This window comes from Gouania willdenowi, chromosome 1, assembly GCF_900634775.1.
Source record: "Gouania willdenowi chromosome 1, fGouWil2.1, whole genome shotgun sequence".
NCBI classification, from domain to species: domain Eukaryota; kingdom Metazoa; phylum Chordata; class Actinopteri; order Blenniiformes; family Gobiesocidae; genus Gouania; species Gouania willdenowi.
In genome coordinates, this window is record NC_041044.1 from 28,768,137 (window position 1) to 28,783,937 (window position 15,801).

At 39.8% G+C, this 15,801-nt stretch overlaps 1 protein-coding gene across 1 annotated transcript in view; it reads right to left on the reverse strand.

The window, feature by feature from the left end:
• Window positions 1–262: 262 nt before the first annotated feature.
• pax5 (paired box 5) overlaps window positions 263–15,801 on the reverse strand; it is a 46,013-nt gene continuing 30,474 nt past the window's right edge. Inside the window, exons 7-11 of the mRNA XM_028447032.1 lie at window positions 10,504–10,636; window positions 6,044–6,145; window positions 3,045–3,131; window positions 1,989–2,075; window positions 263–423 (exon numbers count right to left, since the gene is read on the reverse strand). Coding sequence (XP_028302833.1) covers window positions 341–423; window positions 1,989–2,075; window positions 3,045–3,131; window positions 6,044–6,145; window positions 10,504–10,636 — 492 coding nt within the window. The 3' untranslated portion in view covers window positions 263–340. The remainder of the gene's footprint in view (window positions 424–1,988; window positions 2,076–3,044; window positions 3,132–6,043; window positions 6,146–10,503; window positions 10,637–15,801) is intronic.

Genomic DNA, 15,801 nt, shown 5'->3' on the forward strand with positions numbered 1-15,801 from the left:
GATTGTCTTTACTTCACTGTTGGATTTCATGGAAAACTTGTCAGTTCATGTAGAATCGAAAAACCAGTTTTTGAAAAGAATCAGAAAAAAATAAAAAATAAATCATGCCTTTAAGAATATTCCCAGCATGGGAATAAAACATGTTAGCTCCATAAATCAAGTCACAAATCAATGATACAGGCCACGGACTCTTGAGATGACAGGGGAAAAAACACAACAGTGATGTCAAACCTTGATGATATAGGGCATTAGAAATCTTAATCAGTCTTTACGTAGGACATGTAGTACTGAGCAGCGCTGGTGCTATCCATCCCTCCTTCACTCATCGTCATAGAACTGGTCAGTGACGGTCATAGGCAGAGGCTGTAGCTGTGGCAGCGGGGCCAGCTCCCCGCGATGTCGCTCCATAGTAATATGGTGATCCTAAAATGAGCAACAAAAACAAACTACTGAAAGATCTCACAAAATCTGGTCAAGTTCGCAACTTTAGAAAAAAGTATTTTAACGCAGTATAGATGGAAAGTGGTTCCCTCACACCTATCACATAGTGTGCTGTGCCTAAAGAGTGACAGCTGTGCAACATCCATAATCTGCATTGACATAGTTTCTGATGATAATAGTGCAGCACTGACTGCACAACTGAGGAAACAAGTTACAATGTTAAACGAGGATTTAACGTGTTTGAAGTCATAGAAGCCATTATTTTTTTAATTCTATAAATCAAATATATAGGGAGGCATCATCTAAAATAAATCAATAAAACAACAATAATATTATTGTTATTGCAATTGCAAATTTAAACTCAACTGATAATACACCATAACGTCACTGTCCTTGGTTTAAGATTATACAGTATAAGATGAGGATAAAACACAGAATATACTGTAAAATATCCCTTATATCTTATACAATGACTATGGTTCAGATTGCATTGGATGAACCAGTAATTTGGTTTAATACTTGTACAGTTATCTCTACCTTCTGTTTGCTTCTTCACTTTCACACCAAAGTCATCACCTTCATATATCTGAGCGAGGAGTGACTCTTTTTTTAATTACAGATATGAACACTAGTCAAAAAATATCACACGGTTGTAATAAATCTGAATTCTCCTTTAACAGCTTTCGGTTACTTAAATATGGTCTAAATGTCGACGTCTGAGGTGCTTCAATTTTCTGTTGAAGATTATATTTGACTCAGAATAGAGGCACAAAAGAAAAGGATGAGATGACATGACCTGATGAAAGTTAATGACGGGAATAAATAGTTCGCCTTTCCCCGCACAATCAATAAAATGAACAGTTTTTTTCTGTGCTTCTTTTAGAATTACAGCCACGCTCACACTAAGTGACAGTCGAAGCTGACACGCTGAGCACAGCTCTACTAGCACTGATCCCCGGGGTCTATTCTCTCCACGGAGGAGAGGTCAATTCAATACTGTAACCCCAGAGACCCACAAAAAAACCACACTCACACACCTGAACACACATAAAAAACGTTCACACACACACACACACACCTGTCTCTGTCACTGCCATCAATCAGCTGAGCTGTGAGTTGACGGGCTATGTCTGTCCACAGTCCAGGTAATCTCAGGAGCCTCTTTGGGAAGTGAGGCATTAAGCCGACCTGACAAACTATTTAGTCTTACTCAAGACTTTGGACGCCCTCTCTCTCTCTCTGCTTTTCTTGAACTCCCCGTTCTTTCACTCTTCACTGCTTCCCTCAATCGTCTTCACGTTCTCTATCACTGCCTTTCTCTCACTTGCCATCATTCTTAAGCCTTTCACTGTCTCCAAATGTATTTTGTGTCCTCATATTATGTGTCCACTCATCCGTTATCACATCAGATATAGGCTCCACCGTCTCCTCTCTCCTTTTCTTTTTTTTCTCTCTCCTCAAAATTTCTTCCTGATTGCATCTCACAAGCTTTGTTTAATTTTCCACCTTTATGTTTTTTGGCTCGCTTCTTGTCCATCTCCACCTACCTTGCATCTGTCCTGCCTGGCTGGTGAAGAGACTAGAGGAGCAGCCGATTTCCGTCCCCAGGAGAGACCCATAGTCCTGCTGGAACACTGGGGAGACAAGGATTGAAAGAAGGGGGTTAAAAGAGATATGAGCATGGGAAAAGTGAGAGCTCACTACAGGTCTTAAATAGCTGACCTTTCTCACCTATTGACCTTTTTCACCGTCACCCCCTCGACAAATACACCTCTAAATGTGACCGAGGAAATTACTCCCCCGACACTGACAGTCACGGTGGTTTTTGGTGAATTGATGGTTAATGATTCTTCTGAAACACTGACGCAAAAAGTGAGGGAAGGTGGAACCTATACACTAACTTAGATGATAAATAACGATGCTAAAGTATCTTCTAAAGGTCGGGAACGCTGTGATCTCCATCTTAATGAAGCTGAAATTATAGACAAGTAGACAAATAAAGACCATAGGACAGGACGAGACAGTAAATCACTTACCGGTGTACTGATACAACTTCACATTTTTGTTTGAAGCTTTTCTTACAACCAACACATAATTGAAATACCTCCGAAATGAAAACATTTACCCCACAAATACAAACTTACATGAATTTTTGAAAAATTTACCATTTAGAGCAGCAACAATCATTTGCATGTTCTTCTGAAGCGTTCTCCAGGCACTCAAATGTCCTCCAACCAACCAAAACAATGAGTGTCAGTTAACGGAAGTCGCAAATGAAGTGAGTGCACTTCATAGTGGACAGCTGGTGCTTCGTTGGTGTGCTTAATTGTGTGATATGAGTCGTGCACATGTCACTAAATATCTTCATTATATATCTGAAAGTTTGCAACAGTAAAAGCTTCTTAAATAATCCCAAATGTCTTTCTCTATAGCCATTCTTTCTGGCAATAATTCAAAAAACCATTCCTCTAGGCATCCATGAGTATTTCTATAATGGCCTATAACAGAAGGAAAAATATTGTAACAGGAAAATTAGCAGTGAAACCTGAATGACACAGGGCCAGACATGTGCATCAGTTTACAATGATGTTAAATACACAAACCTAATAGGCTGGGGTTGGGAAATCTCCATGATTCATTGTACGTGGAATACTGCGGATGGGAGTATGGACTTCCAGAAAAATCACTCCCTGAAAGCAAACAAAGAAAAGGAGAGAGAGCATGTTTAGACAGAATCTACTGCAGACAATGAAGCTGTAATGAACAAGTGAATCGATTAGTTTACATTCATGGATTAGAAAAAGGCAAAAGATAATTTTCTTTCTCTACACATTTCTTTAATACAAAAACTATTCTGTACTGCATCTTGGTGTACACACAGCACTAAGTGGCATGATGAATATTAGGGGTGGGTTCTAGACATGCTTTAGAGCAGGGTGTCAAACTCATTTTAGTTCAGGGGCCAAATAAGGACCAGTTTGATCTTATGGGGGTGGCAGATTTTTAGACAGGAAAACCAGCATTTTCAACATTATAAGGCTCTAGTTTACACTTCCACCTATTAATGTTATATATGCAAGGCAACAACATCTCTAAGCAATAAGTCCCTGCAGGATCTTCACTCAAATTCCCTTGATTTTGTGCCCATTTTTTCCCAATTTTGGGAACATTTGTGGCATAATTTGTGGAAAATTACGAGTTGGGATTTTGAAATGACCGCCAACATGTGATAGGCATGGAGAACCGGTGAGGTCTACAAATGTTGTGGAGTTTCATTGAATTTGTGCATTAGGAGGGACTGAGATTTCTACAACTGAATGAGTAAATAATTGACATCACGATTCTTCTTTTCTGTTATATTTTTATACTTTATTTTTCGGGCCGAATTAGATGCTCCTAAGGGCCAGATTTTTCCCCCCAGGCCTTGAGTTTGACACATGTGCTTTAGAGAGTTAAAAACCACATATAGTAAAGATCTTGTATGTCCCCTGAAAGTTTGAGAAACCTTTAACTTTAACTTAGGCAAAATGGTTTCAAATCAATTAGTTCTCAGCATTGAAACTGCGGCTCAAGCTGGCAGATGCATCATTAAAATCCTCTCAAATTATAACATTTCAATGATGTGGTCAATTGTTAGAAACAAACAATGCCAGACAAACCAAAATGTGAGTGGGTAACCCAATGCAGACCAGTTGCTTTAGACTGAGCTGAAGTGATACTGCACTGGTCTTTCCTTTTAGCGGATGATGGTGTAGCTTTTCTCCCTCATTTGCTACCTACTGCCTAGGGGGTCTACTCTTTCTTTTGTCTTCTCATCACCCTCTTTCTCTTCATTTTTCTCCCTCATCTTTGAACTACAGGCCGCCCATCACCGCAACCATCAAAATAACATTCTCCTCCATGTCTCTACCTCTTTTTCCCAGTCTTTTGCTCTTTCTTTCTTTCTTTCTTTCTTTCTTTCTTTCTTTCTTTCTTTCTTTCTTTCTTTCTTTCTTTCTTTCTTTTCTCCTGAACCTTCATTCCTCCCAGGGGATCTCTCTCCCATAGCTGACAGTCACAGACCCTGATGCCCCCTCTCTCCAGCCTCTACCCCCTCTCCACCCATTCCTCCTCTCTTCGCCTCGTTCTGTCGGTTCTGCCTCACTGCTCTCCTACACCCCTTCTGAGTGTCAGCCCCCCTGCTGCAGAAAGAAAGACAGAGACGAGCGGGAGAAGCAGAGCAGCAGAAGAGAGTTGCTTGCTTAATGAAGGTATGATATTAGACAGAGTGAACAAAAAGGAAGATAATTTGCCTGTGAGGTGCTGTGATAAAACACAGTGAAGCTGGAGGAGTAAAGTTTGGAGATCGTGCTTTGAAAATTTACTGCAGGAGACTCAAACACTGATGATACTGAGTGTGCGTGCGTGGGTGTGTGCATGTGTGTGTGTGTGTGCGTGCGTGTGTGTGTGTGTGTGTGTGCGTTGGTATGTACTATCAAAGTATTCTTTGTGGGAGGTTGTGTGTCTTTTTAGTGTGCATGTTTAGCTCCCTCTGTCAGGTGGGGTCGGGATGCGGTCTCCATGGCATCCCCGGGTGCGAACATTGTCTCCCTTGTCATCACCGTAGTGACGGCAAAGTGTCAGGTTGTTTAGGAGACGCGGGGCGTAGGAGCGAGAGAGGAGGGGAGAGCAGACTCGGGGGTCTCCCAAGTGTAGCACAGTGTCAAGGTCGCACACATACTGTCAATAACAACACACACACACACACACACACACACACAAACAAGTATGCTGTCAAACCTGAGGACAGGACATTGAGCGCAAGGGGACTGGGTTACCCATCTTTAGACGTGCTGCTCTTACATGCCCACAGAGAGTGTGTGAAGGTGTGGGTGTGTCACAAACTCAGATATTGGGAATACACATAAATATAAAACATTTTTGGAGTTTGTTTCACCACTGTTGATCTTTCCCTCTTCATTTCTTTTTGCGGGATACTTAACACTGACTATGAACTGAACTGCCAGTCTAACAAGAAGAGGAAGAGCATGGAGAAGGAAAAAAAAAGCTTGAACAGCATCCGGCATGGAAAGACAAAAGCATTGTCGGAGGCGGAGTGGAAAAGAATGAATGAATTAGTCGTGGGTCACTGGTGATTCTCATTAAAAACAAATTACTAATGTTGAGGAGGGACAGCTGTGCAACTGTGGCTGGTTTCTATGATGACACACAGAGAGATGTACAAACACACACACACACACCAACCGCCCCCTGGGGGAGTCCTGTCAGGCAGAGACGGACAAAAAAGACAAAGTGGCAATGTTAAGTATGCCCCCAGAAGATACCCAAAAACACACAAACACCCACAAGCGCATACACATGTTCACTCACACACAAGCACCCATACACTTACTATATGAAAGTATAGATTTAGATAGGGATTAAAATGTCAAAAACTCTCCTATACAGGCACTGGTAAAAGCAGTGTACCTGTTGAAGTCCACATCAAGTCAAGATCAGCAAAGTTTTTCGATAAATGTCCATTATCAGGTTTAGTTTCAGTTTGTGTGAAACAACTGCAAGGTCATTTCTTTAAGAATTTGTGTGTACATTGGGTACCCACCAGGTACCATTCCAGTGAGGGAGGGGGTGGAGTAGCTGCCCTGTCCGGTGGGAGGAACATGGGGAGGGTAGCCTGGCAAAGTAGTGCTGGCGAGATCTCGACCTGTAAGCGACCAAAGAAAAACATGTTGATTTCTGTCAAACATATTATTATTATTGTAGGTGATTGCTGAGTTGTGTTCTCTGTGTTCTTTGCTTTTAACCCAGTGGTTCCCAACCTTTTTTGGGTCGTGACCTCATTTTTATATCACAAATTTCTGGTGACCCCAGAGACATTTTTTCTCGAGAATTCGTTTTTGATCATGTTTTTTTTTAATACAGGATTAGTGCCCAATTTTCTTACTGCATTTTATTTGAACTACATTTTATTTGATAAAGTGAAAGTATACAATACTTTTGTTTGATATTGTGTGGTAAATAATAATAATAATAATAATAATAATAATAATAATAATAATAATTTAAAATAATAATTTAAATATGTAATTTTAATCAGTATATTTTTTATCAATTACTAGACATTTCAAACGACCCCACATGGGGTCACAACCCCAAAGTTGAAAAACACTGTTTTAACCCATCCGTGAGGAACAGTGTGCAGCCACAGGGCAGCACCCAGGGAGCACATAGGGTTAAGGGCCTTGCTCATGGGCACACAGCGATGGCCCACTGCAGCACTGTAGTCTACATCATTGTGTTTGAATAGTAAGTTTTATACAGTGTTTTCCCATCTACTGTAATCTAATCCCTACCTCTAATGCACTGGCGACCTATATTGTGTATTCCTGTCTCGTGCACAGTCAGCAGAGGTCAGCTCCAAATGTCCAGACTTTGATATGCAAAAGTGGGTCCAGAATTTGAATGGATGTTATCGGCATCCGCTACTGTGTTTATCTCACGCCATATGAGAGAAAAACCAAAGGCTAACATCAAATATGCAGCACTGAACGTCTGTAAATTCAACCCGTTAATGCTTCCTTCCCTGGCAGTTTTATTATTCACAAATGATTCAGTGGCTATTTAAGAAGTCCCTCAGCATTTTGATTCTTTCCTCTGTTTCCACCTTCTGAAATCTAATCAATCACAGACTCCCCCCATCTTGTTTACAACACCCCTCCTGTCCGTCACTTGGTGGATGGGAAATATAACTGCATTAGACTACATGACAGTGTGTCGACCCAAATAATTTCTCTACGTTTGCACGTGGTAGACATTGAGAGTGCGTGGGTAGGGTGCCCTCCATTCATCATCATCATCATCATATAGACACACACTCAGGCACACATAAACACATGCCCACTACACCACCACACATTTATCACCATCAGTAACAGCTCACATGCTAACACCATCAATCCCCTTTTTATACTTCCCCAACACTTAACCATCACTGGCTAAATGACGGGAGGGGGAAAGGAAAAGAGAGAACAGAATCAAATAAAGGACATCCACAGCAACAAGAAATCAGAAACAAGAGTAGAGAGACAACAGAAATACACACTGACAATCACACATTCACCCAGTGAACCTAATTTACAAGTTGAGGTTTTGTTTATTCTAACAAGGATTTTCAGGATTTTTTTTTTTTTTTTTTAAATCTCCTAACATGTTTTGATTGTCAGCTGCCAGTCTTCATTAGAGGAGTTCTGCTGATCGCCTTTGATGGTTCCTTTGAAGTTTCACTTGACTTAAATGTGATAGTTTCAGTGAGATTCATTTTGTCTTCTTTTTGAATAGTATGTTAAGTTGAGGTTTACTTTATTCAGACAAGGTTCAGGAGATAACAAAATTAATGAAAAACCTTGTCTGAATAAACGAAGCCTCAACTGAACATACTTTTCAAAAAGAAGACAAAATTATAGCTGGAACTGATCTACCTGAGAGAACATGCAAACTCCACTGTGATCAACCAGGCTCTAATTTAAAACCACCTAGCATAATTAGCTAATTTTCCCCTATTAACCTACCTGAAGAAACAGTTCTGTGCACAATGTATCAAAGAAACAGGGATAATGTTAGGGCAGATAAATGTACGTATTGTTTTGCAGAAATGTAAACTGCTGAACAAACGACCTCTCATACTAACTTGCTGCTCTGATTAGGAAAACAAGCGGGATTTTACAACTGATTGAATCATTTTTATTTCTGATTTGCTTCTTCACCTCCTTCCCCTTTCTAAGCATAATCTTTAGCCTCCCTGTGTCCCTTTCTGCCTCCGCTCTCCTGTCTCCGTGTTGCAAAGTTTTTCTCTGTGTTTGACGCGACAGCGAGGCATTAGTGCAGACGGGCTACTCATCCGCTCAGGGTCAGTGAACAGGGCAAAGAGGAGAGGGAGGAGAGAGCGGATAGACTTTCCACAGCCTAACTTAGAGAGGGCAGACAGGGCCACATCCATTGAGCTGTGTGTGTGTGTGTGTGTGTGTGTGTGTGTGTGTGTGTGTGTAGCCATGTTTCTGCGGTCCATTGTTTTGCTGTAGAGGTCAACAAACAAGAACAGGTCTTCTCTTCGCCCACTTGCGGCTACAGATGAACACGCTTCTTTTCACAGTTTCCGATCTCACTGCTAAACATTACACAGCCTTCAGACGAGCACATGTCCAAACTACAGGGAGCCAAAATCAAACAGTGTGTCCCTGCCACATCATTCACTGGAGGAAGCTCATTGGACAGTAATGTCCCTTAGGACCTAAAAAAAAAATGAAAACAGCTAACTAACTAACTAACTAGCTAAGGTATCGTCAATGAATCAAGACTGAACTAATGTTGCATCAAGTGCATCCCCTAGAGGGAGCTCTATTCTGGAGGATGGGACTAACAAAACTGATGCATATTATTAAGAGAGAGCGTGTGCATGTGTGAATATGAATGTATGTGTTTGCATGCATAAGCAGAAATGGAAATTTCCCCCCTCTCTCTGTCCTGCACTCTGCCCTCTTCTGCAGGTAATATTCCTCTGTGGTTTCACAATGAAAAAGAGCCCATTCCCTGATATCCCAAATTCCCAGCTCTATGATTCCCCTCATTACAAATGGGAATGTCAAAGCCATGTCCAAGTGCTCCCTGGTCTACTCTTAATTAACTATCCACTCTCCCTGTGCCCCCAAATGGGGAAACAGGAACAGACATGGCTCTTCTATCAGCTTGCTTTTCTTTTCCTCTTTTTTTCTCCTACTTGTCCTGAGGTCCAAATCCCTGAGCTCTTTAACCATTTACAGAGCATCATAGCCTGTCACTGCTGAGACAAATCTAAAAAATAGGTGGCAAAGTGCTTTTTTTCTAAAGTCTGTGTGAATGATTTATACTCAGTTAAGATACACTGATTGATCTGAAATATAGTTTTTTTTGATGTTGTTGTTTTGTAAATATTATTAAAGTATTTATACCCAATTAATGAGCTTTTGTTAAAATAAATAAATACAATTCAAAATACAAGTTGTTTTGTTTTTTTTTAACTTTGTAGTTTGATTGGATTTGGGCTTGTTTGTAAAAAGTTGCACAAAGTCGACTATGACTTCTCAGAAGTCACAGAACGTGATAAAAGAGATCACGTTCTGTGTAAGTTTTTTTTTTTTTTTTTTTTTTTTGATAAAAGAGATCACAGAACGTGATCTCTTTTATCACGTTCTGTGACTTCTGAGAAGTCATAGTCGACTTTGAAAATTTGTTACAATGGGTAATTTTGATATGTACAAAAGACTTTGCTTTGGATTGGTCGCATCTTTTCATCATTGTCCTTTACGCTTTAACATACCACCATAAATGAAACCTGCATCATTTCCTTTAGTTAAAAACAATCTCTTTCCATAATATACAAAAGCACTCAGAGAGCGCAAACCTCCGTCAAGTGCCAAATATCCTCTTTGCCAGATATTGGCTGTTGTCTGGATCAGTGATCTTCATCATGGTATTATGATCATTCACACTTTAAAAGCTTGTGTAAGACATTTCTATCCACATTAAGAACAATTCAGTATAGGTCCAAATGCATGCACCCCATTTTTTCTGAAAAATCACAATAAAATGCGCAATCCGGATCGGATCCGTTTGAAACTTGATGGAGTAATAGAGGAACCAACCCAACATAACTGAGTCAAACTGAGAGATATGGATTTTTGGAACTGATCCAGAGTCGGTACATTGATCCAAACCCCCTCCAAAATGTAATAGAATATTCCATGGTGCAAGGTCTATATTTGATTAAAATATTTTTGAAATCTGTTAAGTAGTTTTGATGTAACCTGCTAACAAACAAACAAATAAATAAATAAACTGAGGTAAAAATATTACCTCCTTGGTGGAGATAGTAATCAAAGTCAAAGCATGCAGTAATGAATAAATGCTCCAAGATAATCAGGTTTGATGTTAAAAATAAGTCTTTTGAAAAACAGTTACCACTCATTCAAGAAGACACATTTCTGTTTTATTCCCCTTAATAAATACTGTAAAGAGTGAAGAGTTTACCTGGAACTAATGAATAGGACTGTGGACCCGATACAGTAGCTCCTAGCTCCGCCCCTGAGCCTGGATTGGCCAAACTGTTCTTCATCTCGTCCAGTCCGCCTGTTAAAGATGCCATGGCTGAATAGTCTGATGTCTAAAAAACAGAAGAAGAAGAATATAGAGATGAAGAGATTCTTACACTCATCATGAACAATAACTGTTATTGTCAGCAATAGCATGAGTGTGTAGAGGAGCCTGATCACTGTGTTTGTTACACCTGCACCTACATGACCGATACAATAGTATCCAGTGGAAGCTCCTGATGGGACACAAGCCTCAGGCTGGACGGAAGTGCCTCTGAGGTGACAGTAGAAGCTATTTTTCAATGCGACAAACCTCAAATTTAGCCAGTAAGTGGAGGCAGTAGCGGTTAGGGTTAGATTTAGGGTTTAGGGTTAGGGTTTAGGGTTAGGGTTTAGGGTTAGGGTTAGGGTTTAGGGTTAGGGTTAGTGTTTAGGGTTAGAGTTAGGGTTAGGGTTTGGGGTTAGTAAAAAAGAAAGGTAAGTATAGCCAGGAAGTGGAGGCAGTAGCGGTTAGGGTTAGATTTAGGGTTTAGGTTTAGGGTTAGGGTTAGTGTTTAGGGTTAGGGTTAGGTTAGGGTTAGTGTTTAGGGTTAGTGTTTAGGGTTAGGGTTAGGGTTAGTAAAAAAGAAAGGTAAGTATAGCCAGGTGGTGGAGGCGGTAGTGGTTAGGGTTGGGGTTAGTTAAAAAGAAAAGAAAGTATTGCAAAGTTGCCAGAACAGTGGATAGGATTACTGATTACTGGTATTCTACATCACTTCCGCCCAGCCAGTGGTTAGGATCCCTTCAGGGGCTTCTGCTCCGGTGGAACTGCATGGATACTACTCTACTGACAGGCCGCAGCATCCTTCAGGCTCAAAGCAAAGGGCTTTAGGAAGAGCACGCACACTCGCACACACACACATACACACGCACACACTAACGTACAGAGCCACACTTGCAGTGGAGAGATTATTGATCTGTTTACAAAGACAGGGATTTACTGTTCTACCAGGTCCAACAGTCTATAACCACCGGATCAGCACGGTCTTTCCTCTTTATCACCCCCAACCACACACATTCACATACATACTGTATAGTACTCACACACACATACCCTTACAGGTATTTTTTTAACAACACACACTGGGGTGTTTTATCGACCATGGTCTCTCTCCCCAGATGTTACCAAAAATAGGACATCCAACAAACAGAAGTGACACATGTATTGAAGAATTTTGAGGATTTATTTGAATGCTGATGTATTATTTAAAAAAAAAAAAGTTTGGTTGATTTTATCTCATTAATTAATTTAGAAAAGCTTTTAGTTTATTTGTCCTTTAATGTTGCTGTTCTTATGATATTTATGCACTCTTGTTTTATTATTCTATTGTGTTGCACTTGTACTTTTACCACAACTCTGTACAGCACTTTGTGATTTTATCTGCAAAAAGCGCTTTATAAATAAACTACTTACTTACTTACATTAATTTATACCAGTTCCATCTTTTAAATATTTGCCCGGATAGGTAATGCAGTAAGCCAGGGCGCAGCCTGAACTTTCACAGGAAAAATCAATTTAAACTAATGGTGACCTTGACACACCCTTCACTACTAAGGACAAATTTGAGACTCCCTTTAACCTGACATACTTGTTTTTGGAATGGTGTCGGAAAAAGATGAAATATCAAGCAGAAGGAGCACATGTAAACTCCAAACAGTCTTCACTCTGTGAATCAAACCAGGGTTATGTGTTTTACACCAAAAGAAAAACTAGAATCATAATAATATGTAACCAAACTTCTGTATAATATACTTAGAGAAAATATAAAATACATCATTCAAACCTAATAACATAAATCTTTTTTTCAACACTATGGCAGAGGTTTCTTTGGTTTAAATGTTTAGATCAATCAATAACTCTCCGTTACCCATCATTATGAATGTATGATCATCTGTTTGTATATTTATTTTGTATTGCACTGACAATCTGTCTGAGACGTATCCTCCTTTTGACCCCTTCTGATCATTTCTACCTGTAAATGTTGAGCGTAAGCCTCAAATACAAGCAAAAACTAAATCTGAAGCAAAAAAATTGCTTTGGTGTACTCATGCAGAAAGCAGAAAATAATCTGCTGAGACTACACACTGTGGGTTTTGACCTTTGGACCAATCATAATCACACTGACAAAATTTTGAGAACGCTTCTGCGACAATACCGACCTTCCCAATGGGTGGATAATGGAAACTGTCCCCTCACCCATGTTTGACCTGCAGCTCAGAGCCATGACCCATTCATCCTGTTCTCTCTGTCCCATGTGTGAGTCTCTGTGTGTAAAGCCTTGTGTGTAAAAAAAAAACACCAAAAGTAATCTGAGCTCACAGGGAATATTTAAAGACGAGTAAGTACCGCAATTTTTAACGGATGACTCTCCAAAGAATCACGTGACTGCAAAGGTTGACATCAAGTGACGACTGTGAGTATTCACGTGCTCACAGGTGTGCCAAATTAGTGGGTCTGAGGTTTAATGGTTTAACCTGTGGTTTTATATCAATGAATGTGAAAATGAAACTTACAATTAGTTTGTGCTATGGAAAAAAAACAGGAGAATGTTTGTTTTTAGACAGTAAAATAATAAAACTGAAACGTAAATGAAAGATTCCACGAACAGCAGAAAAACGACCATTTCTCAACAAATTAATACAGTTTTTCTTTTAATACATATCTACTTGCTTATCTTTTATTTACTTTCTTATGTCTGCCAATGGCGGCACATCAACAGGGAGCACATGGAGACCTTCACTTTAAAATAATGTGACTAAAAACAATAGTTTTTATCATGTTAAAAATAGTTTATGTACATTAGACTGTGTAAACCATTACTTTAGGATACTGTTGATTTGTATGTATTTGTGTAAGTGATACATTCATTTTTCTTTCTTATTTGTTTTTTACACTGTTGTCTTTGTCATTATCTTATATGTATATTGCAAAGTAAAAAAAATAAAATAAAAAAAGATACATAGTTTAATGTTTTGCTCTGTGATGAGCCGAGGTTTGTACTGTACTGTTCTACTAAGAACCACAGAGCACTGAATTATACTGATTAATGACGTGGCCACAAGCTCTACTGCTGTATTTAAGTCTGTCATATCTGTCGATAATCTGTTCTAATCCATTGACACAGACGGAACCACATAGAAAGCTGTTCACAGGCTTCAGATTTGCAGTTAACTTCACCACAGACGTTTCTGTGGCTCCTGCAGTACATTATTAGGCCGTCAATGAGCTAAAAAGCTATTTCAGCCATGGCTTACCTAGCTGCTCTCAGTAAACATTGAGGAAAAAGATGGTTAATGTAAAAGATGAAATAAGAAAAAAAAGATGGATTTGACCTCGAGGAAACACGATCTTTTGATATGATGCTCAGAGCAGAGAGAAATGGAAGTAATGAACCCAAAAGTGAACCAAACAAAAGTTGACTTATTCAGAAGATATAAAGAGATTGGATATTAGAAATGTTTTCAAATCTTCAAGTAAAAAGGCAGCTTTTTTGTAAATTGTTGCTTTAATCCAACAGCTATTCAATGACAACAATGAGCCATGGTTTCAAGATTTTTTCCCTCTTGAAACCATTCATGTTGTGAAAAAGGTTACAAACAGCAATCAATGACATCACAGCAGCAGTCAATCAAAACCCCAACATGCAAGAAACAAGACACGGCTTTTTAGCATGTGTATAAATAGAAGACCCGTGTAGCGTGTCATGGTATTGTAGTGCAGGTCTTTGCACACAGGGCTTCTTCTGACGTGTCGGCGTGCGTGCTGTGCAGTCGTGCACATACGCTGATGTCACCGATCAGAATTTCCTTTAGGTGATGAGGTGAGAGGTTTTTCGCTGACCCTTTTAATACACCAGCATTTGTGTGTGAATTTGTAGGTGTAGGCTTGTATTTGTGCTCACTGACCTCTTTAACACCCCTTTGCTCGTCAACACACAACACAACCACTGGACTGTGACCTGCCAAATAAGAGCTTACTCTGTACACTACACACAGCTAAACTCTCTCTCCCTCTCTCTCTCCTTCCTTGAACACAAAGCATTTGATCCAAAATCAAACCCATCACACCTGTACCTTTTTTTTCCCCTCCTGTTCATAGATTCTATCCTCACAGAACCGACCCCCACACTGTCTTGTTATAATGACATCTAATTCATCCATGTTTCCAAGTGACAACGGGGCCAGGCATCAGCAGCAGAGAAAGAAGGGGTGTGCGCTGGTAATTGGCCATGATGAAGTTTGGCTAGTATGGTGACAGGCCTGCTAAGGAAGATGGATTATTCTCATTCGCCCCCGTAAATGTTGTCAATTCCACCACTCATACAGCGCCATCAGCCTCATCAAAGCGGAGAGACGCAGCTGGGAGAGTTGGGGGTAGGGAGGAATTTTATGGGGCAGGATGTTGGCGGTACAACTAAAGATGCTGGACCTGGTACAGTAAGGCACAGCCAGAAACAGGGAGAGCATAAATTCATAATTAAAGAGCTTGCAACAGTTTGGCGCAGACTGACAGTAGGGTCCAGAGAAAACGCTGGAGTCAGCCATATTTGTGCTCAAGAGTGAAGATTAAAGATTCAAAAGTGCTGGAGATGACATCAGATAATGACATAGTGTATATAGACCTCATGCATCCATCTATGGGACTCCACATCCCACAATGCAATGCGTGAAACTTTTCTGACAATGTCAATAAAGGAAAAACAAACTTTCCAGCAGCAATATTAACCTTTTATATCTTTTTACAAGCAAATGACCTCTGATTTATTGATAGATGAGTCCCACACTATGTCTTTATTTGATAAACAATATTTGTCTCCAGTTTAAAAACATTAAATATTTTAAAACGCCGTTGACAAGCTACTCTGGTAGTCGGGGAAGGACTATTGGTAAATTCAGCTTGTTTTTATCAATCGCTTTTATCTGAATGCGTTCTTGAGAATAAATGAGAGTTAGGGTTAGGGTTAGGCGGAATAAAGTGGATGTTGACATTGGTTCTGTTTATATAGTCTTTGTTCCATTTTGTGGTTGGTTCATCAACAGAAAACAAGAGTTATATGTAGATACTTAAAAAATACAAAATTTAATGGAGTTTAACTACTGACTAAGAATGTTGTTAAAGTCTATTTTAGCTGTGGAAATGGTGACCTGGCAATTTTAGTGCTTATTATCCCCCGCCACAAAGTGGAAGGGGGATATA